The 21,195-nt window shown below is 42.1% G+C and overlaps 1 protein-coding gene and 2 pseudogenes across 4 annotated transcripts; all 3 read right to left on the bottom strand.

Annotated features, from left to right (window-relative positions):
- Window positions 1-3,345: 3,345 nt before the first annotated feature.
- Window positions 3,346-4,738, bottom strand: LOC118938526 (uncharacterized; annotated as a pseudogene). The gene is made up of 5 exons (XR_016485456.1): window positions 4,729-4,738; window positions 4,209-4,528; window positions 3,886-4,105; window positions 3,625-3,688; window positions 3,346-3,510 (listed from the first exon to the last, which is right to left on the bottom strand). The product of XR_016485456.1 is annotated as an uncharacterized LOC118938526 (transcript).
- A 66-nt stretch (window positions 4,739-4,804) lies between these two features.
- Window positions 4,805-5,963, bottom strand: LOC149978753 (sialoadhesin-like; annotated as a pseudogene). Its single transcript, XR_016485457.1, has 3 exons — window positions 5,947-5,963; window positions 5,171-5,498; window positions 4,805-5,125 (listed from the first exon to the last, which is right to left on the bottom strand). The product of XR_016485457.1 is annotated as a sialoadhesin-like (transcript).
- Window positions 5,964-7,396: 1,433 nt separating this feature from the next.
- LOC110494901 (uncharacterized) lies at window positions 7,397-19,233 on the bottom strand. 2 transcript variants are annotated; one of them, XM_090195420.1, is made up of 3 exons: window positions 19,095-19,233; window positions 12,340-12,493; window positions 7,397-11,076 (listed from the first exon to the last, which is right to left on the bottom strand). In XM_090195420.1, the coding sequence occupies exons 1-3, from the start codon at window positions 19,101-19,103 to the stop codon at window positions 8,579-8,581; spliced, it is 2,661 nt and encodes an 886-aa protein (XP_090051546.1). In that variant the 5' UTR covers window positions 19,104-19,233; the 3' UTR covers window positions 7,397-8,578. The 2 variants fall into 2 exon arrangements, with proteins under 2 accessions (XP_090051546.1, XP_036805007.2); XM_036949112.2 differs by lacking the exon at window positions 19,095-19,233 and adding an exon at window positions 17,820-17,957.
- Window positions 19,234-21,195: the final 1,962 nt, after the last annotated feature.

Raw genomic sequence — 21,195 nt, forward strand, 5'->3', positions numbered from 1 at the left:
AATGGCTTATAAACAATATGTGAACATCTTTTTGGAGCACACTTATTAGAAAAGGAGGAATGTTGGAAAATAACCCTATTAAAATTATTTTAAATGTTAACATAATTTGATCATACTAATAAGGCTGTAGTTCTGTGTGTCCAACCAGCTACACTAAAACCTGGTGTTTCCAGTGTACTGTACCACAGGGCTCTCTACTGGCAGCTCAACAAAACAACCATCAATCTGACTGAAAGACAGTCTATTGAGTAGCACTGTGTCACAGCTGTTGAAGGAGGAGGACCAAGGTGCAGCGTGGTAAGCGTACATATTCCCTTTTTATTCAGGATGACGCCGACAAAAACAATAACCAATCCAAATCCAAGCTTAAGGCAATAGTGCCAACAAACAAAGACAACTTCCCACACAGAAAGGAGGGAAATGGCTACCTAAGTATGGTTCCCAATCAGAGACACCGATAGACAGCTGTCCCTGATTGAGAACCATACCCGGCCAAAACATAGAAATACAAAATCATAGATAACAAAACATAGAATGCCCACCCCAAATCACACCCTGACCAAACCAAATAGAGACATTAAAAGGCTCTCTAAGGTCAGGGCGCGACACACTGGGGAGGTTGAATTTCACAGCAGCGTACTGGACATCCTGGTCCTGTTTCTGGGGCTGACGCAGCTGCTTCCTTCAAATATAATTGTTCCCCAACAGACAATACAGGAGTGTGGAGATTATTGTAGCCTTCTACGGTACATGAGACAAAACTGACATATTGGTTTCTCATCTATAAATAACTACTAACTACTAATAATTTGAAATAAAATTGTATTTCTACATATTTTAGGATGATTTTGTTAGCAGTTATTCTTCAATAACACAGACCCCAAAGCAAATCCGTGGGAGAAAGATATATGTATTCAAAGAGAAGAAATCATAGTTGTTATGCTGGGAAGTAGATGGTAGATGTTTATTCTTCCCTGTCCTCAGTGTTTTCTCCACTGAACAAAGAGACAGGATGTAGTTATACCCAAGCCTAGCCTGTGGTTGACCAAATAGAATTCCTTGCAGTAAAATTGGGCCTATGGCCAAATACCAATATCCTGTTTCAGGCCCAATGTATAGACACGATCCGGCTGTTTGGTCACACATATGACTTTCTGGGGTCTGAAAAAAAAAAAAAGAAAAAAAAAAAGCATCCTATGGGCCAGATGCGGTCCAAATGTTGAAGATATTTGCCTGGTTAAAATGTTATTTTACAGGGAACAGTGGGATAAGTGGCTTGTTCAGGGGCAGAATAACAGATTTTAACCTTGTCAGCTCGGGGATTTCATCCAGCAACCTTTTGATTACTGGCCCAATGCTCTAACCACTAGGCTACCTGCCGCTCCAAAAGTTGTGGATGGTTTGTCCTCTGAGAAATCAATGGTAAGTTTCGGTGTTCCTCAAAGTTCAGTTTTAGGACCACTAATGTGTTCACTATATATTCTACCTCTTGGTTATGTCATTCGGAAACACAATGTCAGCTTTCAATGCTTTGCAGACGACACACTGTTGTACGTTTCAATGAAACCGAAGCCCCAAAATTGCCTACCCTGGAGTCTGTGTTTCAGACATAAGGAAGTGGATGGCAGCAAATGTTTTGGTTTTAAATTCAGACAAAACAGAGATGCTAGTTCTAGATCCTAAGAAACAAAGATATCTGCTGTTTGACCTGACAATTCATCTCAATGGTTATACATTAATTTCTAATAAAGCTGAAGGATCACTTTTGACAAAACATTTTCAAGAGCAGTTTTTTCCATCTTGGTAACATCTAAAATATCTGAAACCTTTTCTCCAAAAATGATGCAGAAAAGCTTATCCATGCTTTTGCACATCAAGATTAGACTTCTGCAATGCTCTACTCTCCAGCTACTCGGATAAATAACTAAATAAACTTCAGCTAGGGATAAATACGGCTACTAGAATCTTGACTAGAACCATAAAATGTTGCTCCAGTGCTAGCCTCTCTACACTGGCTTCCTGTTAAGGTTTTACTGCTAACCTACAAAGCATTACATGTACTTGCTCCTACCTATCCCTCTGATATGGTCCTGCCGTATATACCTGCATGTACGCAACAGTCACAACATGCAGATCGCCTTACTTTTCCTAGAATTTCTAACCTGGAGGCAGGGCTTTCTCCTACAGAGAAACATTTTCATGGAATGGTCTGTCAATCCATGTGATAGACGCAGACTTGGCATCAACCTGTAGCCTTTTCCTGCAGTCAAATGACCTAGTGGCCTCATGGGTGGAATGATATTAATATTTTTCATAATTTCATAATTAATAGACATATTTTTTGTAATGTAATGTATATAAAGTGTAATATTGGGATGGAAACTCAAAATGGAATCAATTTAAACTCTGTAGCTGACATGGTACAGGTGTCTTCTTTTTTGTAAGCCCATAACCATGTGTTTGAGGTGAATACTTTTGTTTCAAAGTAGATTTGTTTGGCTACCAAGAAACACTCTGTGTGACCCTGATTTAGCCCACTGCAGTAACAGGTTAAGTCTTTACTGAAGACTCATCTCTTCAATTGGTCCGATGATTGAGTGTCCCAGGGGTGCGAAGGTGAACGGCAAGGCACTGGAGTGACGAACCACCCTTGCTGTCTCTGTCTGGCTCCCCCCTCTCCATTTGGGATTCTCTGCCTCTGACCCTATTGCGGGGGCTGAATCACTGGCTTGCAAGTGCTCTCCCATGCCTTCCCTAGGAGAGGTGCATCACACCGTGCCAGGCTTTTTTCGCTATGCTCTAATTGAGTGAGTTGAGTCACTGACATGATCTTTCTGTCCGGTTCTGCTGTATTTGGGCTTGTGCAGTGGAGGAGATCTTCATGGGCTATACTCCACCTTGTTTAGTTGTATTTAGTCATTTATTGAGGACCTCACCTCATTAAACAAGGTGGCATAGCAGCTACAACCTTCAACCTGTTGAACTGGTATCATTTGTTTGGCCCTTAACAGTTAAAGAGGAAATCTGTGTCTGAAATGTCACCTGACAGTAGTTAGGGAATAGGATGCCTTTCCAGACACAGACTATGTGTAGGTTTAGTGTGGTGTATGGATGGGATGTTTAAATCACTGATTGATAGTACATTTACTATAAGATCTCATGAATAACGTTGGTTATATTGTGTTATTTAAACCTGGAATCTTTAATGCTGAAACTGTCTGTTTGAGATATGACAACAACAAAGTTACTGTAAAAAAAAAATGTATCTTCCCCCCCCCCTCTCTTTTGAGCAGCACTGGGGCTGTTGAATTTCACAGTAGTGTACTGGAAATCCTCGTCCTGTTTCTAGAGGTGAGACGGTGGGACGGTGGAGTCCAGAGGCACTTCCTGGTTTCTGTGTTGGATGCTGGGGTAGGTAACGTCATCCTGCTCGTCTGTGATCGCTCTCTGTGCTGCAATAGGGGCCAAGTTCATGCCTGAGATGTTGTCATACACTGGATTAGAGTCTCTCTGATGGGGAGAGAAGACAGACAACATGAGGGGTGAAAGATATTACCACAGTCATTGAGTCCATCTAAATACAGATCACTGTAGCTCTTAGTCAACTGATTCCAGAAGACTCACCTGTCCGTTCTCTGCTGTGTCTCTTCTGTCTCTTGTGTCAGAGGTGAAATTGGAGGCCTTCTTCCTGTTTTGTGAATGAATGAATCAATTAATACATCAATCAACAATCAATCAAGCAATATAAATGATTTTGATCATTATAAAATATAATTTGAAAAAGGATCAATTCATCTCACTCACCTGAACCCAAAGAGACAGAGTATTAGAATCAGAACAACAACTATGATTCCTACAACATCATTCTTCAAAGACTAACGTAACAGGCAATTCTCGTAGCCTTCAACAGCACAGGAGTAGCTGCCTGTATCCTCACTGCTGACTGGGTCTAGGATCAGGAAGTTATCTTGGGTGTTTGGGTTGGTGAGAAGTTGTCCGTTCTTGTACCAGATGTAGGTGAGGTTGTCAGTTAGAGTACAGGTGGTGCTACAGGTCAGTGTCACCTTCCCTTCCTCTGTGCCAGGAGTCTCCTTCACCTGCAGGTCTGAAAATGGGTAAATGAAGACAAAATAACACAATCATCATTATTTCCACCAATCATATAATGACTTAGACTAGATTATATAATACTGTAAGGACAGTATTACCTGTGACAATCAGAGTTGTTCCAGGGAAGCTGTATCACTCTCTCTCAGGTCTGTGATTCTCAGGGTGGAGCCCTTGTCTGTAGTTGGTTGGTACTTCACACGACCTGCATACTCTGGGTCCTGGCTTAGGTCTGTAGTAACTCCAGACTCCCATTTGTTGAACCAGGATACTTCTGTGACGTTATGCCAGCTGGGATGTCTATACGTGCAGGTAATGTCCACTGTTGACCCCTTCAAGGCACAGATACTCCTCTTGGTGTAAGTCACATTCAAACAGCTCTGACCATGAACACCAGAAACTAAATGTATCTGGTCAATTCCTCAAACGATAATGAGACTATTTTCAAGTGTTTTAGACGTATAGGACTGGTTCATTTAAAATGAATTAAATATATAGACACACACAGTGCATTCAGAAAGTATTCAGAACCCTTGACTTTTTTATTTTGTTACGTTACAGTCTTATTCTAAAACTAATTCCAAAATTATAATTCTAAAACGATATAACAAGATAACATACCATCAGCCATTTTCTACCTTTTCTATTATACTGTATAGTTCCTACTAGTGTTACTATCCAAGAGTGCACAGATTTGTCTGTTTTCCCCACATGTTCTACTATTGGTCCACAGGCCTTAATGATTGATACTTAAGATGATTATTATAGGTGAGTTCAGACTCACACAATGTAGGAGCGAGAAAATCCTCATGGCCTTTTACAGCACAGGAGTAACTGTCTGTAGAGTAACACCAGACCACTAGAGTATTACAGGAGTATTGTTGGGAAGTAGGGTCATGGAGATGTTGTCCGTTCTTGTACCAGATGTAGGTGGGGTTGTCAGTCAGAAGACAGGTGGTGCTACAGGTCAATGTTCTCTTCTTTTCCTCTGTGGAGGAAGACACCTTCACCTGCAGCTCTGAATGATTCTAATGAATTATTAGAATTAGATATTATATATTACCTGTGACAGTCAGAGTTATTCCAGGGAAGCTGTACCCCCATTCTGCATACTGTGTTTTAAATCTGAACTTGTACTCAGCTGAATCTCTCTCTCTCAGGTCTGTGATTCTCAGGGTGAGTCTTTCTCTTTAGTTCCAAGGAACTCAGCACGACCTGCATACTCTGGCACCGAGCTCAGGATTTTAGGCTCCTCATTATATTTATCTTGAATAAACCAGTTTGGTTCTGAGACTACATGATAACTTGGATGTTGATATATGCAGGGCAGTTCCACTGTTGAGCCCTTCACAGCACAGATACTCTGACAGGTTTAAGTCACGTTGACAGTTCTGACCCACAACACCTAAAACAGTAGTAGGCCCATTCATTATTCAATTAGTTAGTTCTATAATTATATCACTCAACAAAACATACATTTGTACGATTTTACTGAGTTACAGTTCATATAAAGAAATCAGTCAATTGTTATAAATGAATTAGACCCTAATCTATGGATTTCACATGACTGGGAATACAGATACAATTAAAGTCAGAAGTTTACATACACTTAGGTTGGAGTCATTAAAACTTGTTTTTCAACCACTCCACAAATTTCTTGTCAACAAACTATAGTTTTGGCAAGTCGGTTAGAACATTTACCTTGTGCATGACACAAGTCATTTTTCCAACAATTGTTTACAGACAGATTATGTCACTTATAATTCACTATATCACAATTCCAGTGGGTCAGAAGTTAACATACACTAAGTTGACTGTCTTTAAACAGCTTGGTGTCACGTTCCTCGTAAGAACATTCGGACCAAAGCGTATTGTGATATGGGTTCCACATGTTTATTAAATGAAACGCACAAAAACAATAAAGAACGAACGGAACGTGAAGTAGATGAATTGCTGACGCAACTACACATAAACAAGATCCCACAATACACAGTGGGGAAATGGCTGCCGAACCAAAATAGAGAATAAAAAGGCTCTCTCCCGGACTGGGCACCGGCGCAGAGGAAGGCTCCTGCCATGGAGCTGGACTGGACGCCGTGCCTGGACTGGGCACCGGCGCAGAGGAAGGCTCCTGCCTTGGAGCTGGACTGGACGCCGTGCCTGGACTGGGCACCGGCGCAGAGGAAGGCTCCTGCCATGGAGCGGGACTGGACGCCGTGCCTGGACTGGGCACCGGCGCAGAGGAAGGCTCCTGCCATGGAGCTGGACTGGACGCCGTGCCTGGACTGGGCACCGGCGCAGAGGAAGGCTCCTGCCATGGAGCGGGACTGGACGCCGTGCCTGGACTGGGCACCGGCGCAGAGGAAGGCTCCTGCCATGGAGCTGGACTGGACGCCGTGCCTGGACTGGGCACCGGCACAGAGGAAGGCTTCTGCCATGGAGCGGGACTGGTTCCGGACTGTTGACCGTCGCTGGAGGTTCCAGACTGTTGACCGTCGCTGGAGGTTCCAGACTGTTGACCGTCGCTGGAGGTTCCAGACTGTTGACCGTCGCTGGAGGTTCCAGACCGTTGACTGTCGCAGGAGGTTCCGGACTGTGAACCGTCACAGGAAGCTCTGGACTGTGAACCGTCACAGGAAGCTCTGGACTGGGAACCGTCGCCGGAAGCTTTGGACTGTGAACCGTCACAGGAAGCTCTGGACTGTGAACCGTCACAGGAAGCTCTGGACTGGGAACCGTCACAGGAAGCTCTGGACTGGGAACCGTCACAGGAAGCTCTGGACTGGGAACCGTCACAGGAAGCTCTGGACTGGGAACCGTCGCCGGAAGCTCTGGACTGGGAACCGTCACAGGAAGCTCTGGACTGGGAACCGTCGCCGGATGCTCTGGACTACCAAATACTAATTGAGTGTATCTAAACTTCTGACCCACTGGGTATGTGATGAAAGATATATAAGCTGAAATAAATCACACTCTACTATTATTCTGACATTTCACATTCTTAAAATAAAGTGGTGATCCTAACTGACCTAAAACAGGGAATTTTTACTAGGATTAAATGTCATGATTTGTGAAAAACTGAGTTTAAATGTATTCGGCTAAGGTGTATGTAAACTTCCGACTTCAACTGTATGCATCTGTTGGTCACAGATACCTTAAAAAAAACGGTAGTCAGTATCTGGTATGACCACCATTTGCCTCATGCAGTGCGGCATAAGATAAAGGATTTAATGTGTTTTTGTATTGAATACATGTGTCGTGGAAATTACTACCAAGGACTCAGTCAAACTTAAATTAATAATTATTTATTATCAGCCAGCTGGAGAGATTCCAACAAACTTAATGCACCATAGTACACATCGGTCAGGAGCTCTTTCGGGGCAGTCCCGTTAGTCCTCTTATATACTGCTTACACAGACAAGTTATATTTGCATGATTTACATTATTCATCATTAACATATGGTTCCTGCATGTAACTTATAGAACATATTCTGAGCGTTCTGCCAAAAGGTCTGAGGGGGTCATGACCGTCTCCCCTCATATCTCTACCTACAGGAATTAATGACAGTATGAGACAAGTACAATTCAAGGCTCTCTCTTCAGATAACATTTCCCCCACACATGAATATACACCTACCATTGGTGAAACATTTTATTATACATTATTTAATGGATAATATGAGATCATAAATTAAAAGATAGCTCTGAACACCTCCTCCCCCACCCCACCACACACAGCACTTCTACTCCAAGACGCTTGTAACATACGGATCCAGAGCTGCATATTATGCTACACATGTTACCATGGCAATTAGACTTACTAAAGTGTTAGAGAATGGGAGATGGATGACTGTTTACAAGATGTTTTCTATGTAAACTTTATTTAGGGATCTGGAACCGGTGCCAGAGAGAAGGGAGATGAAAGACGACATGTTTGTGCTTTCTGGTGTTTTATCAGTGACCCTGAACGAGCAAAGCTCTTTCCACACTGATCACAGCTATAAGGCTTCTCTCCTGTGTGTATTCATTGGTGTATAGTCAGGTCTCCTGATCGACTGAAGCTCTTCCCACACTGAACACAGCTATATGGCTTCTCTCCTGTGTGTATGCGTTGGTGTGCAGTCAGGTGTCCTGATTGATTGAAGTTCTTCCCACATTGATCACAGCTATAAGGCTTCTCTCCTGTGTGTATGAGTTGGTGTGCAGTCAGGGTTCCTGATTGATTGAAGCTCTTCCCACACTGATCACAGCTATAAGGCTTCGCTCCTGTGTGTATGAGTTGGTGTGTAGTCAGGTCTCCTGATCGACTGAAGCTCGTCCCACACTGAACACAGCTATATGGCTTCTCTCCTGTGTGTATGCGTTGGTGTGCAGTCAGGTGTCCTGATTGATTGAAGTTCTTCCCACATTGATCACAGCTATAAGGCTTCGCTCCTGTGTGTATGCGTTGGTGTAGAGTCAGGTCTCCTGATCAACTGAAGCTCTTTCCACAATGATCACAGCTATAAGGCTTCGCTCCTGTGTGTATGAGTTGGTGTCTAGTCAGAGATTCTGATCGACTGAAGCTCTTCCCACACTGATCACAGCTATAATGCTTCTCTCCTGTGTGCATGCGTTGGTGTTTGATCAGGTCTCCTGATCGACAGAAGCTCTTTCCACAATGATCACAGCTATAAGGCTTCTCTCCTGTGTGTATGCGTTGATGTAGAGTCAGGTCTCCTGATCGACTGAAGCTCTTTCCACAATGATCACAGCTATAAGGCTTCGCTCCTGTGTGTATGAGTTGGTGTCTAGTCAGGGATTCTGATCGACTGAAGCTCTTCCCACACTGATCACAGCTATAAGGCTTCTCTCCTGTGTGCATGCGTTGGTGTTTGATCAGGTCTCCTGATCGACTGAAGCTCTTTCCACAATGATCACAGCTATAAGGCTGCTCTCCTGTGTGTATGCGTTGGTGTAGAGTCAGGTCTCCTGATCGACTGAAGCTCTTTCCACAATGATCACAGCTATAAGGCTTCGCTCCTGTGTGTATGCGTTGGTGTGCAGTCAGGTGTCCTGATTGATTGAAGTTCTTCCCACATTGATCACAGCTATAAGGCTTCTCTCCTGTGTGTATGCGTTGGTGTAGAGTCAGGTCTCCTGATCGACTGAAGCTCTTTCCACAATGATCACAGCTATAAGGCTTCGCTCCTGTGTGTATGCGTTGGTGTGCAGTCAGGTGTCCTGATTGACTGAAGTTCTTCCCACATTGATCGCAGCTATAAGGCTTCTCTCCTGTGTGTATGCGTTGGTGTGCAGTCAGGGTTCCTGATTGATTGAAGCTCTTCCCACACTGATCACAGCTATAAGGCTTCGCTCCTGTGTGTATGAGTTGGTGTGTAGTCAGGTCTCCTGATCGACTGAAGCTCTTCCCACACTGAACACAGCTATATGGCTTCTCTCCTGTGTGTATGCGTTGGTGTGCAGTCAGGTGTCCTGATTGATTGAAGTTCTTCCCACATTGATCACAGCTATAAGGCTTCTCTCCTGTGTGTATGCGTTGGTGTGCAGTCAGGGTTCCTGATTGATTGAAGCTCTTCCCACACTGATCACAGCTATAAGGCTTCGCTCCTGTGTGTATGAGTTGGTGTGTAGTCAGGTCTCCTGATCGACTGAAGCTCTTCCCACACTGAACACAGCTATATGGCTTCTCTCCTGTGTGTATGCGTTGGTGTTCAGTCAGGGTTCCTGATTGATTGAAGCTCTTCCCACACTGATCACAGCTATAAGGCTTCGCTCCTGTGTGTATGAGTTGGTGTCTAGTCAGGGATCCTGATCGACTGAAGCTCTTCCCACACTTATCACAGCTATAAGGCTTCTCTCCTGTGTGCATGCGTTGGTGTTTGATCAGGACTCCTGATCGACTGAAGCTCTTTCCACAATGATCACAGCTATAAGGCTTCTCTCCTGTGTGTATGCGTTGGTGTAGAGTCAGGTCTCCTGATCGACTGAAGCTCTTTCCACAATGATCACAGCTATAAGGCTTCTCTCCTGTGTGTATGCGTTGGTGTAGAGTCAGGTCTCCTGATCGACTGAAGCTCTTTCCACAATGATCACAGCTATAAGGCTTCTCTCCTGTGTGTATGCGTTGGTGTGCAGTCAGGTCTCCTGATTGATTGAAGTTCTTCCCACATTGATCACAGCTATAAGGCTTCACTCCTGTGTGTATGCGTTGGTGTAGAGTCAGGTCTCCTGATCGACTGAAGCTCTTTCCACACTGATCACAGCTATAAGGCTTCGCTCCTGTGTGTATGAGTTGGTGTGTAGTCAGGGATCCTGATCGACTGAAGCTCTTCCCACACTGATCACAGCTATAAGGCTTCTCTCCTGTGTGTATGCGTTGGTGTGCAGTCAGGTGTCCTGATTGATTGAAGTTCTTCCCACATTGATCACAGCTATAAGGCTTCGCTCCTGTGTGTATGAGTTGGTGTTTGATCAGGTCTCCTGATCGACTGAAGCTCTTCCCACACTGAACACAGCTATATGGCTTCTCTCCTGTGTGTATGCGTTGGTGTTTTCTGAGGGTTCCTAATTGACTGAAGCTCTTCCCACACGGAACACAGCTATAAGGCTTCTCTCCTGTGTGTTTGTGTTTGTGTTTAGTCTGGGCTCCTGACTGGTTTAAGTATTTCCCACAATCCAAGCAAGTATAAGGTCCCTCCCCTGAATTAATTCTCTGGTGAGATTTTAAGGTATTAGATGCATGCTCTAGAGTGTGAATTTGCTCATGATTTGTCAAGTCCTGTTTAGCCAAACTCTTCCCACAGTCAGAGCAGCAGTGTTGAGGTTTCTTCCCTGTACCTCTATGCTGGTGCTTCTTGAGGTGTTCTGATCTGGAGAGACTCTTCTCTTTCTTGTCAGCATCATGATGTTGTTGAGGCTCCCCAGATAAGCCCCTCCCTCTAAGAGAGGAACGATTAGGGATGTCCCCTGTGAAACAAAGGCATTGAATAGTTAGGTTTTGCAAATATGAGTCCGTAAACAGATGGGTCCTTCCATGAAATTAAGGCCTTTTGGGTCCCTTTCATATTTTCCAGCAGAAATTGTACATCAGTATTATATTTTAAATCATTGACATGCTTTGAAAGAACAATCTCTCTAATAAACCTGTTTACATGGACACATCTGAAATCAGGCTGATGGGACTTTGATAAACGCAGAAAATGGCTAATCAAAATAAACTTTCTACCACAGCCACTTATTTTTTATGAAGCAATAGGGAAAAATAAGGTTTGTATATGCAAACTATTTCTAAGCTGCATATTTTCAGTTTTTCCTGAACTCACTGCATTCGGTCAAAATAATTTTTTGTGCTGCTTGTGTTAGCACACACACAGATGAAATACACCTCTGTAACTCTGATTAAAGTGTTTACATGTCCTAATCATTCTAAAGAATTCTCAGAAAACCAGGTGTTTTTAACCAGGTGTTCTTACTTCGGTTATGACATTACACCAATTAAGATCAGCAGTGTAAGGTGTTTAATGGCAAATTATGAGTGTGCATGTAAAGCCCTAGTTATTTGGTTACTTTGACAGTCATTTCTGAACATTATTTATTTCATTTAATTAGTGATTCATTTACGTCTGTCCCTCATTTTAAGGCCATGTTGTAATATGGTGAAACTGTTCCTTACATTTTTGGGGCAAAAGAAACATTGGACATTAAACAGTCAAATCATAGAGCAAAGGCAGGTAAGCTGGTTCTAGTCTTTTTATCAATTCTCTGGTGTTTGTTGTAGAAAACCGAGCAAGTGAACCATTTACCCATGAATTGATATGGTAGAATTGAAGCTTGTATTCAATGTTCAATCCCGGTGGAACAAAAGTAGCTTCCATTGACCCTGTCATAAGCACATTTGTGCCCGATTTAAAAGGACTATTTTACCAATGTAAACTAGTGGTTTTGTTGTTTTCAGTTGTCCCCTGTTACTTTATTTAGCACATTGGCACTTACTACAGTATGTATTTTCATATAACCTCTTGGGAAAACATGTTTTTATGAAGTTGAACATGTGCTCTTCATGAAAGAATGTTAAAATTAGGTTCTCTTCTCAAAATTAGGTGAAATCTGAAAGTGTTTTGGGGGGAGCTTCTCAAAATTAGGTGGAACGACCAGATATTTTCATCAGTACATAATTAACCAATTAATTGTTACAGAAGCAGAATGTAATCTAATCGACATGGTTCTTACTTAATGAAATCACATCTCCATGTTCCTCTTCTCCTCTCTCAGTTCCACTCTGCCCCGGTGTTTTCCTGCAGTCGACCAGAACCAGCAGTAAAGTACGGAGAGGCGGTTGACCTGGGGACTCCTGGAGGGTGGAGGGGGACGGGCTAGCTTTGTCCTGTTGGCCGCAAGAAGTTTTACAGTTGACCATTAAACCAAATATTGTATTAATTCAGTCTAACCCTCTGATTTGGGTGCATCCCTCGAATATCTAATTTTTACCTGAAATGTTCAATCGTTCACTATAAGCCACAAATCTAAGAGCGTTGGATTGGTGGGTATGGGCTAGTTTCCATCATATTTCTTTATAGCAGTCATTTCCTATCAAACAGCGCGGAAGAGGAGAAGCAAGAGGGATAACTGGGCCCAAAATCTGGCTTCTGGCTTATTTGATCATATATACATTTTCGAAACGAGTAGGTTGTTAGGAGTGTATTGGTAAAAAAAAAAGGCCACGTCACATCCAGGCAACTTTGAGAAAAAAAAAAACTGAGGGAATGGAGACTAAAACAATTGCAAACTCTTTAGGCGAAATAGGGATCTTGTCAAGTGATAAGGATAGGATATTATTTCTGAACTAATATTCTAAAAACAAAGATGAATTGTTATACAATTTGTGCTGATTATTACAGATATAATATATGTGTGGAGAGAAATGATGCTTCTAAATGAAGGTTAATGACTAGAAAACCTGCTGATGAAAAGCAGAGTTTCACTGGAACTTCGTCAATAGCAAACCAACATGAAGTTAAGGCCACCAAAAGTAGAAAAGGCATGATGAGGAATAAAGTTTCACATAGAAGTAGGTCTTCTTAGGAAGTGTTTTATCAAATTGATCTTAAAAGTATTATTTAAGGTAGGAATGTCCAGAAAATTCAGCCCACCATACTGATAAGTGTTCATTACAACAGTTTCCTAATGTGACGGGTTCGGTTTCTCCACAGAAAGTTAAAAAGCATCTGGTCTGTTGAAAGGGTTCTACATGGAACCCTAAAGAGTTCTACCTGGAACCAAAGAGGTTCTAACTGAAACACAAAAGGGTTCTTCAAAGGGTTCTCCTATGGGGACAGCCGAAGAACCCTTTCAGGTTCTAGATAGCACCTTTTTTTCTTAGAGTGTAGTACTGCTACACCCACTCCTCTACAACACTTCAACCGACCAAATAAATGATGTCATGGAGCATCACCATGGCGATGATGATTTGTGAGACGTCATTGGGTCGACAATCCACAATAGCGACTTAATGACATTTGGAGTTCCTGACATCATTTGTTTTGGCTTCTAACTGTTAGAGAGGATGGCTGCATCTGAAATGTCACCTGACAGTATATAGGTAATAGGATGCCATTTCAGACAGACTCTGTGTAGGTCTGTTCTAGTCTGGTGGATGGATGGATGGTGTAATAGATTGGTCCTGAGTGGAGTAGCGTTCTAAGGTACAGCATCTCAGTGCAAGAGTCGTCACTGATGGAAGACAAGACTAAATGAAAAGTGGATCGGCGATGGCTAGAAGGTCGGTGACGTCGAACGCCAAACGCCGCCCGAACAAGAGGGGACCAACGTCGGCGGAAGTTGTGACACACGAGTGCTTTCTGGTGTTTTATCATTGACTCTTTCCACTGTGGTGGACATTTTAATATTTTATTTTTATATTATTCTACTATACTGTTAAATTAGACATACTATACTGTTAAATTAGACATACTATACTGTTAAATTAGACATACTATACTGTTAAATTAGACATACTATACTGTTAAATTAGACATACTATACTGTTAAATTAGACATACTATACTGTTAAATTAGACATACTATACTGTTAAATTAGACATACTATACTGTTTTTACTTAGAGAATTGTCTATTGTTATATGCTAATATATTACTGAGAGAATTGTCTATTGTTATATGCTACTATATTACTGAGGGAATTGTCTATTGTTATATGCTAATATTCTTTGCTGATACAGGCTTGTCTTGTGCGACTTCGTCATAACTCTGAGTGTACAGATGTATGAGCTGTTTAGGTGCTACCACAGTATGTGACCTCCGCTGTTTACAATCAGCAGGAATGTAGCTATGTGGGAAGTGCAAGAAGGAACAGTGAGTGGTGGTGATATCAGCCATCATGATCTACACAGACCAGCTAAATTACTTCATACAAATCTGTTTCCAGTGCCTGTTTCTGCACATCTGCTAACTGTCAAAGATAAAAAAGGATGTACTTTCAATAAAAGGCAAAAGACAGCTCTGTTCATTGAGCTTTCAACACGGACTATTCTTAGTGATGGTTGATTGCTTCATTTTTGCATATCTTACAATAAATATATTGTTTGAAAAGTCTCTCTTCCTATAGCATTTCTCTGACACCACAAAGACAGGAGTGAGGATTCTCTCCAGCGTGTGCAAGCAGGAATTGAGTTTAATAAGAAGAACATTGTTAGATACAGTCGTAAATATTGATACGTTTAAGAGAACAGGGCTGGGAGATAGGATTTAGTTGCTGGCCCACACTCCAGTACAGTAGGTGGTGTAATGTACCATAAAGTTGATAGGATTTAGTTGCTGGCCCACACTCCAGTACAGTAGGTGGTGTAATGTACCATAAAGTTGATAGGATTTAGTTGCTGGCCCACACTCCAGTACAGTAGGTGGTGTAATGTACCATAAAGTTGATAGGATTTAGTTGCTGACCCACACTCCAGTACAGTAGGTGGTGTAATGTACCATAAAGTTGATAGGATTTAGTTGCTGGCCCACACTCCAGTACAGTAGGTGGTGTAATGTACCATAAAGTTGATAGGATTTAGTTGCTGGCCCACACTCCAGTACAGTAGGTGGTGTAATGTACCATAAAGTTGATAGGATTTAGTTGCTGACCCACACTCCAGTACAGTAGGTGGTGTAATGTACCATAAAGTTGATAGGATTTAGTTGCTGGCCCACACTCCAGTACAGTAGGTGGTGTAATGTACCATAAAGTTGATAGGATTTAGTTGCTGACCCACACTCCAGTACAGTAGGTGGTGTAATGTACCATAAAGTTGATAGGATTTAGTTGCTGGCCCACACTCCAGTACAGTAGGTGGTGTAATGTACCATAAAGTTGATAGGATTTAGTTGCTGACCCACACTCCAGTACAGTAGGTGGTGTAATGTACCATAAAGTTGATAGGATTTAGTTGCTGACCCACACTCCAGTACAGTAGGTGGTGTAATGTACCATAAAGTTGATAGGATTTAGTTGCTGGCCCACACTCCAGTACAGTAGGTGGTGTAATGTACCATAAAGTTGATAGGATTTAGTTGCTGACCCACACTCCAGTACAGTAGGTGGTGTAATGTACCATCAAGTTGCTAGGATTTAGTTGCTGACCCACACTCCAGTACAGTAGGTGGTGTAATGTACCATAAAGTTGATAGGATTTAGTTGCTGACCCACACTCCAGTACAGTAGGTGGTGTAATGTACCATAAAGTTGATAGGATTTAGTTGCTGGCCCACACTCCAGTACAGTAGGTGGTGTAATGTACCATAAAGTTGATAGGATTTAGTTGCTGGCCCACACTCCAGTACAGTAGGTGGTGTAATGTACCATAAAGTTGATAGGATTTAGTTGCTGACCCACACTCCAGTACAGTAGGTGGTGTAATGTACCATAAAGTTGATAGGATTTAGTTGCTGACCCACACTCCAGTACAGTAGGTGGTGTAATGTACCATAAAGTTGATAGGATTTAGTTGCTGGCCCACACTCCAGTACAGTAGGTGGTGTAATGTACCATAAAGTTGATAGGATTTAGTTGCTGGCCCACACTCCAGTACAGTAGGTGGTGTAATGTACCATAAAGTTGATAGGATTTAGTTGCTGGCCCACACTCCAGTACAGTAGGTGGTGTAATGTACCATAAAGTTGATAGGATTTAGTTGCTGACCCACACTCCAGTACAGTAGGTGGTGTAATGTACCATAAAGTTGATAGGATTTAGTTGCTGGCCCACACTCCAGTACAGTAGGTGGTGTAATGTACCATAAAGTTGATAGGATTTAGTTGCTGGCCCACACTCCAGTACAGTAGGTGGTGTAATGTACCATAAAGTTGATAGGATTTAGTTGCTGACCCACACTCCAGTACAGTAGGTGGTGTAATGTACCATTAAGTTGATAGGATTTAGTTGCTGACCCACACTCCAGTACAGTAGGTGGTGTAATGTACCATCAAGTTGATAGGATTTAGTTGCTGACCCACACTCCAGTACAGTAGGTGGTGTAATGTACCATAAAGTTGATAGGATTTAGTTGCTGGCCCACACTCCAGTACAGTAGGTGGTGTAATGTACCATAAAGTTGATAGGATTTAGTTGCTGGCCCACACTCCAGTACAGTAGGTGGTGTAATGTACCATAAAGTTGATAGGATTTAGTTGCTGACCCACACTCCAGTACAGTAGGTGGTGTAATGTACCATAAAGTTGATAGGATTTAGTTGCTGACCCACACTCCAGTACAGTAGGTGGTGTAATGTACCATAAAGTTGATAGGATTTAGTTGCTGGCCCACACTCCAGTACAGTAGGTGGTGTAATGTACCATAAAGTTGATAGGATTTAGTTGCTGGCCCACACTCCAGTACAGTAGGTGGTGTAATGTACCATAAAGTTGATAGGATTTAGTTGCTGGCCCACACTCCAGTACAGTAGGTGGTGTAATGTACCATAAAGTTGATAGGATTTAGTTGCTGACCCACACTCCAGTACAGTAGGTGGTGTAATGTACCATAAAGTTGATAGGATTTAGTTGCTGGCCCACACTCCAGTACAGTAGGTGGTGTAATGTACCATAAAGTTGATAGGATTTAGTTGCTGGCCCACACTCCAGTACAGTAGGTGGTGTAATGTACCATAAAGTTGATAGGATTTAGTTGCTGACCCACACTCCAGTACAGTAGGTGGTGTAATGTACCATTAAGTTGATAGGATTTAGTTGCTGACCCACACTCCAGTACAGTAGGTGGTGTAATGTACCATCAAGTTGATAGAATTTAGTTGCTGGCCCACACTCCAGTACAGTAGGTGGTGTAATGTACCATAAAGTTGGATGCCAACCACCGATAAACCCCAAAGAAGAATATGTATTTTCATTGTCAGAGTGAGTATCTGGTCATATAATGGATAATCTGACTTTCAAATCAGTGGAGGTGAACAAGTGCACATTTTGGGAGGAAGTAGAGATATATTAGGTAATATGACAGATTTCCAAACATGATATAGCTGTAGATTAACGTTACTTTGCTGAGGGAAAAAATATCCTAACAAGTTTTACAATCATGTTTATTTTTGTCCAGCAGTTTAAACCGAACACAGGAATGTAGAGGATTAAAGGTGATGAAAACTAGTCCTAGACATTTTATACAACACAGCGGGCATATGTTAAAACCAGATTTACCTGATCCATTGAGGAAGCTATTGTTTCTTTGTATGGCATGAAATGTTGTAGGGTACAGTTTGACAACTTTGTTGTAGTGTTCGGATAATGACAGCTAGTAATGAGTTGCTGAGAGAAAATTCGATTCTCAAGACTGCAACAGATGCGCCCCTAGACCAGAGCAATCAAACATCTATTTAAATATCCAAACGTAAGTCAGAACAAATAAACGTCTCATGTAGCCTAGTATTACTTCAGAAAGTTCCTGGATAACATTTTACGTGATCAATAAAAGTCGAGTAAAGTCAAGAAAATGTTCAACAACACCCCTTTCACTAAGAATCCTGTTGTCTGCTATCGTCTACTTTTACCTGGCAGCCACTTGGAACAGATGCACAAAGAGGGAGGATCTCAACAGGCCTCTCTCTCGTGAGGGAGTGTCGGAATGAAATGTTCCGTCTTTCGCTGCTGATACAATGGCACCTGCTGTTCACTACCAGCACAGATAGGAAAAAAAGAGCTATTTATGCAAGTCTTTGCAATGGGTGCATCAAACCTAATTCACAAGTAATTCTCCGGTCAAAAATAAGTCCAGTGGTGAACAACTGACCCAATTGTCATACCTGAGTAAAGTGAAGATACCATAATAGAAAATGACTCAAGTAAAAGTCACACAGTTAAATCTACTTGAGTAAAAGTATTTGGTTTTAAATATACTTAAGTATCAAAGGTAAATGTAATTGTTCAAGTATAAGTATGAGTAATTCAAATGTCTTTATACAAAGCAAACCGGAAGGCACAAATGTATTGTTTTTTAAATTATTTACGGATAGGCAGGGGCACACTCCAACACTCAGACATAATTTACAAAAAAGTATTTGTATTTAGTGAGTCCGCTAGATCAGAGGCAGTAGGGAGGACCAGGGATGTTATCTTGATAAGTGTGTGAATTGAACCATTTTCCGGTCCTGCTAAGCATTCAAAATGTAACGAGTACATTTAAGGAGTAAAAAGTACATCATTTTCTACAGGAATGTAGTAAAGTAAACATTTTCAAATATATAAATAGTAAAGTACAGATACCCAAAAAAACTAATTATGTAGTACTTTAAAATATTGTTTATTTAAGTACTTCACACCACTGTGTAAGTCTTTCTTCTTAACTAAACTACAGTCAAATATACTGTATTTATAACTAACACCCTTCTGTCTATGTATATAACTGGTATACAATAAATACACAAAAGCAAAGCACAGCACAGCAGGCCTATACTGTTAAAAGTAAACCAGACTTACCGGATCCATCGTGGAAGCTATTGTTTTCTTCAGTGTTTCTTACTAAGACAAGAAATGGGTAGGCTACATACAGTACAGTTACTTTGTTCTCACAGAGTTCAGATAAGGATTAGGGGGTTGCAGGGGGAGAATTCCTGTCTCAAGTCTGCAACTGATGCACCCCTAGACCAGAGCAATCAAACATCTATTGAAATATCCAAGCTTGATTACGTTATGACAGCATAACGTCTCACATCTTTATTTAACTAGGCAAGTCAGATAAGAACACATTTTTATTTACAATGACGGCAGAGGAACAGTGGGATAACTGCCTTGTTCAAGGGCAGAACTAAAGTTGTTTACCTTGTCGGCTCGGGGATTCGATTTAGCAACCTTTCGGTTACTGGCCCAACGGTCTAACCACTAGGCTACCTGCTGCCCCAGGCTAATCTTACTTCAGAAAGTTCCTCGATAAGATTTTACCAAAACTATACAGATTGAGTAAAGTCAAGAAAATGTTCAACAACACCCCTTTCCAAAAGTATCCTGTTGTCTACTATCGTCTACTTTTACCTGACAGCAACTTGGAACAGAGTTCTATTTGAGTCCAGATGTTCTCAAGGCTGTTGTTGCATCTCCCTCCCTGCAGCCTAGAAACATAAAGAGAGACAACAAACACACTTTATAACTGATGAAAAACTACACCTGATACTTCAATTAAGCAGGAAAAAGTCTCTAAATAACAGATGTGTAGCACTGTAAGACACGTGTTTCTCTGTTGTTGTTTTAAACCTGTTTTATTCTCAGGACCAGGACTATAACACTGAGTATTGGGACCCAGGCTAACAACATATCCTGGTCTCTATTCTCAGGACCAGGACTACAACACTGAGTATTGGGGCCCAGGCCAACAACATATCCTGGTCTCTATTCTCAGGACCAGGACTATAACACTGAGTATTGGGGCCCAGGCCAACAACATATCCTGGTCTCTATTCTCATGACCAGGACTATAACACTGAGTATTGGGGCCCAGGACAACAATATATCCTGGTCTCTATTCTCAGGACCAGGACTATAACACTGAGTATTGGGACCCAGGCCAACAACATATCCTGGTCTCTATTCTCAGGACCATGACTATAACACTGAGTATTGGGACCCAGGCCAACAACATATCCTGGTCTCTATTCTCAGGACCAGGACTATAACACTGAGTATTGGGACCCAGGCCAACAACATATCCTGGTCTCTATTCTCAGGACCAGGACTATAACACTGAGTATTGGGACCCAGGACAACAACATATCCTGGTCTCTATTCTCAGGACCAGGACTATAACACTGAGTATTGGGGCCCAGGCCAACAACATATCCTGGTCTCTATTCTCAGGACCAGGACTACAACATTGAGTATTGGGACACAGGGTAACAACATATCCTGGTCTCTATTCTCAGGACCAGGACTATAACACTGAGTATTGGGACACAGGGTAACAACATATCCTGGTCTCTATTCTCAGGACCAGGACTATAACACTGAGTATTGGGACACAGGGTAACAACATATCCTGGTCTCTATTCTCAGGACCAGGACTATAACACTGAGTATTGGGACACAGGGTAACAACATATCCTGGTCTCTATTCTCAGGACCAGGACTATAACACTGAGTATTGGTGCCCAGGACAACAACATATCCTGGTCTCTATTCTCAGGACCAGGACTATAACACTGAGTATTGGGACACAGGGTAACAACATATCCTGGTCTCTATTCTCAGGACCAGGACTACAACACTGAGTATTGGGACCCAGGACAACAACATATCCTGGTCTCTATTCTCAGGACCAGGACTATAACACTGAGTATTGGGGCCCAGGCCAACAACATATCCTGGTCTCTATTCTCAGGACCAGGACTACAACATTGAGTATTGGGACACAGGGTAACAACATATCCTGGTCTCTATTCTCAGGACCAGGACTATAACACTGAGTATTGGGACACAGGGTAACAACATATCCTGGTCTCTATTCTCAGGACCAGGACTATAACACTGAGTATTGGGACACAGGGTAACAACATATCCTGGTCTCTATTCTCAGGACCAGGACTATAAC

Source organism: Oncorhynchus mykiss, chromosome 13, assembly GCF_057628025.1.
Source record: "Oncorhynchus mykiss isolate SJ-2025 chromosome 13, ASM5762802v1, whole genome shotgun sequence".
Lineage (NCBI taxonomy): Eukaryota > Metazoa > Chordata > Actinopteri > Salmoniformes > Salmonidae > Oncorhynchus > Oncorhynchus mykiss.

What these genes read in the sequence shown, in the direction of transcription:
- LOC110494901 (XM_036949112.2), bottom strand. Translation starts at nt 17,858, where the DNA reads ATGCCATACAAAGAAACAATAGCTTCCTCAATGGATCAG. An exon ending in TAGCTTCCTCAATGGATCAG is followed by an intron (nt 12,494 to 17,819) that starts GTAAATCTGGTT and finishes TGCGGCCAACAG; the next exon opens with GACAAAGCTAGCCCGTCCCC. An exon ending in TGGAGATGTGATTTCATTAA is followed by an intron (nt 11,077 to 12,339) that starts GTAAGAACCATG and finishes TTTGTTTCACAG; the next exon opens with GGGACATCCCTAATCGTTCC.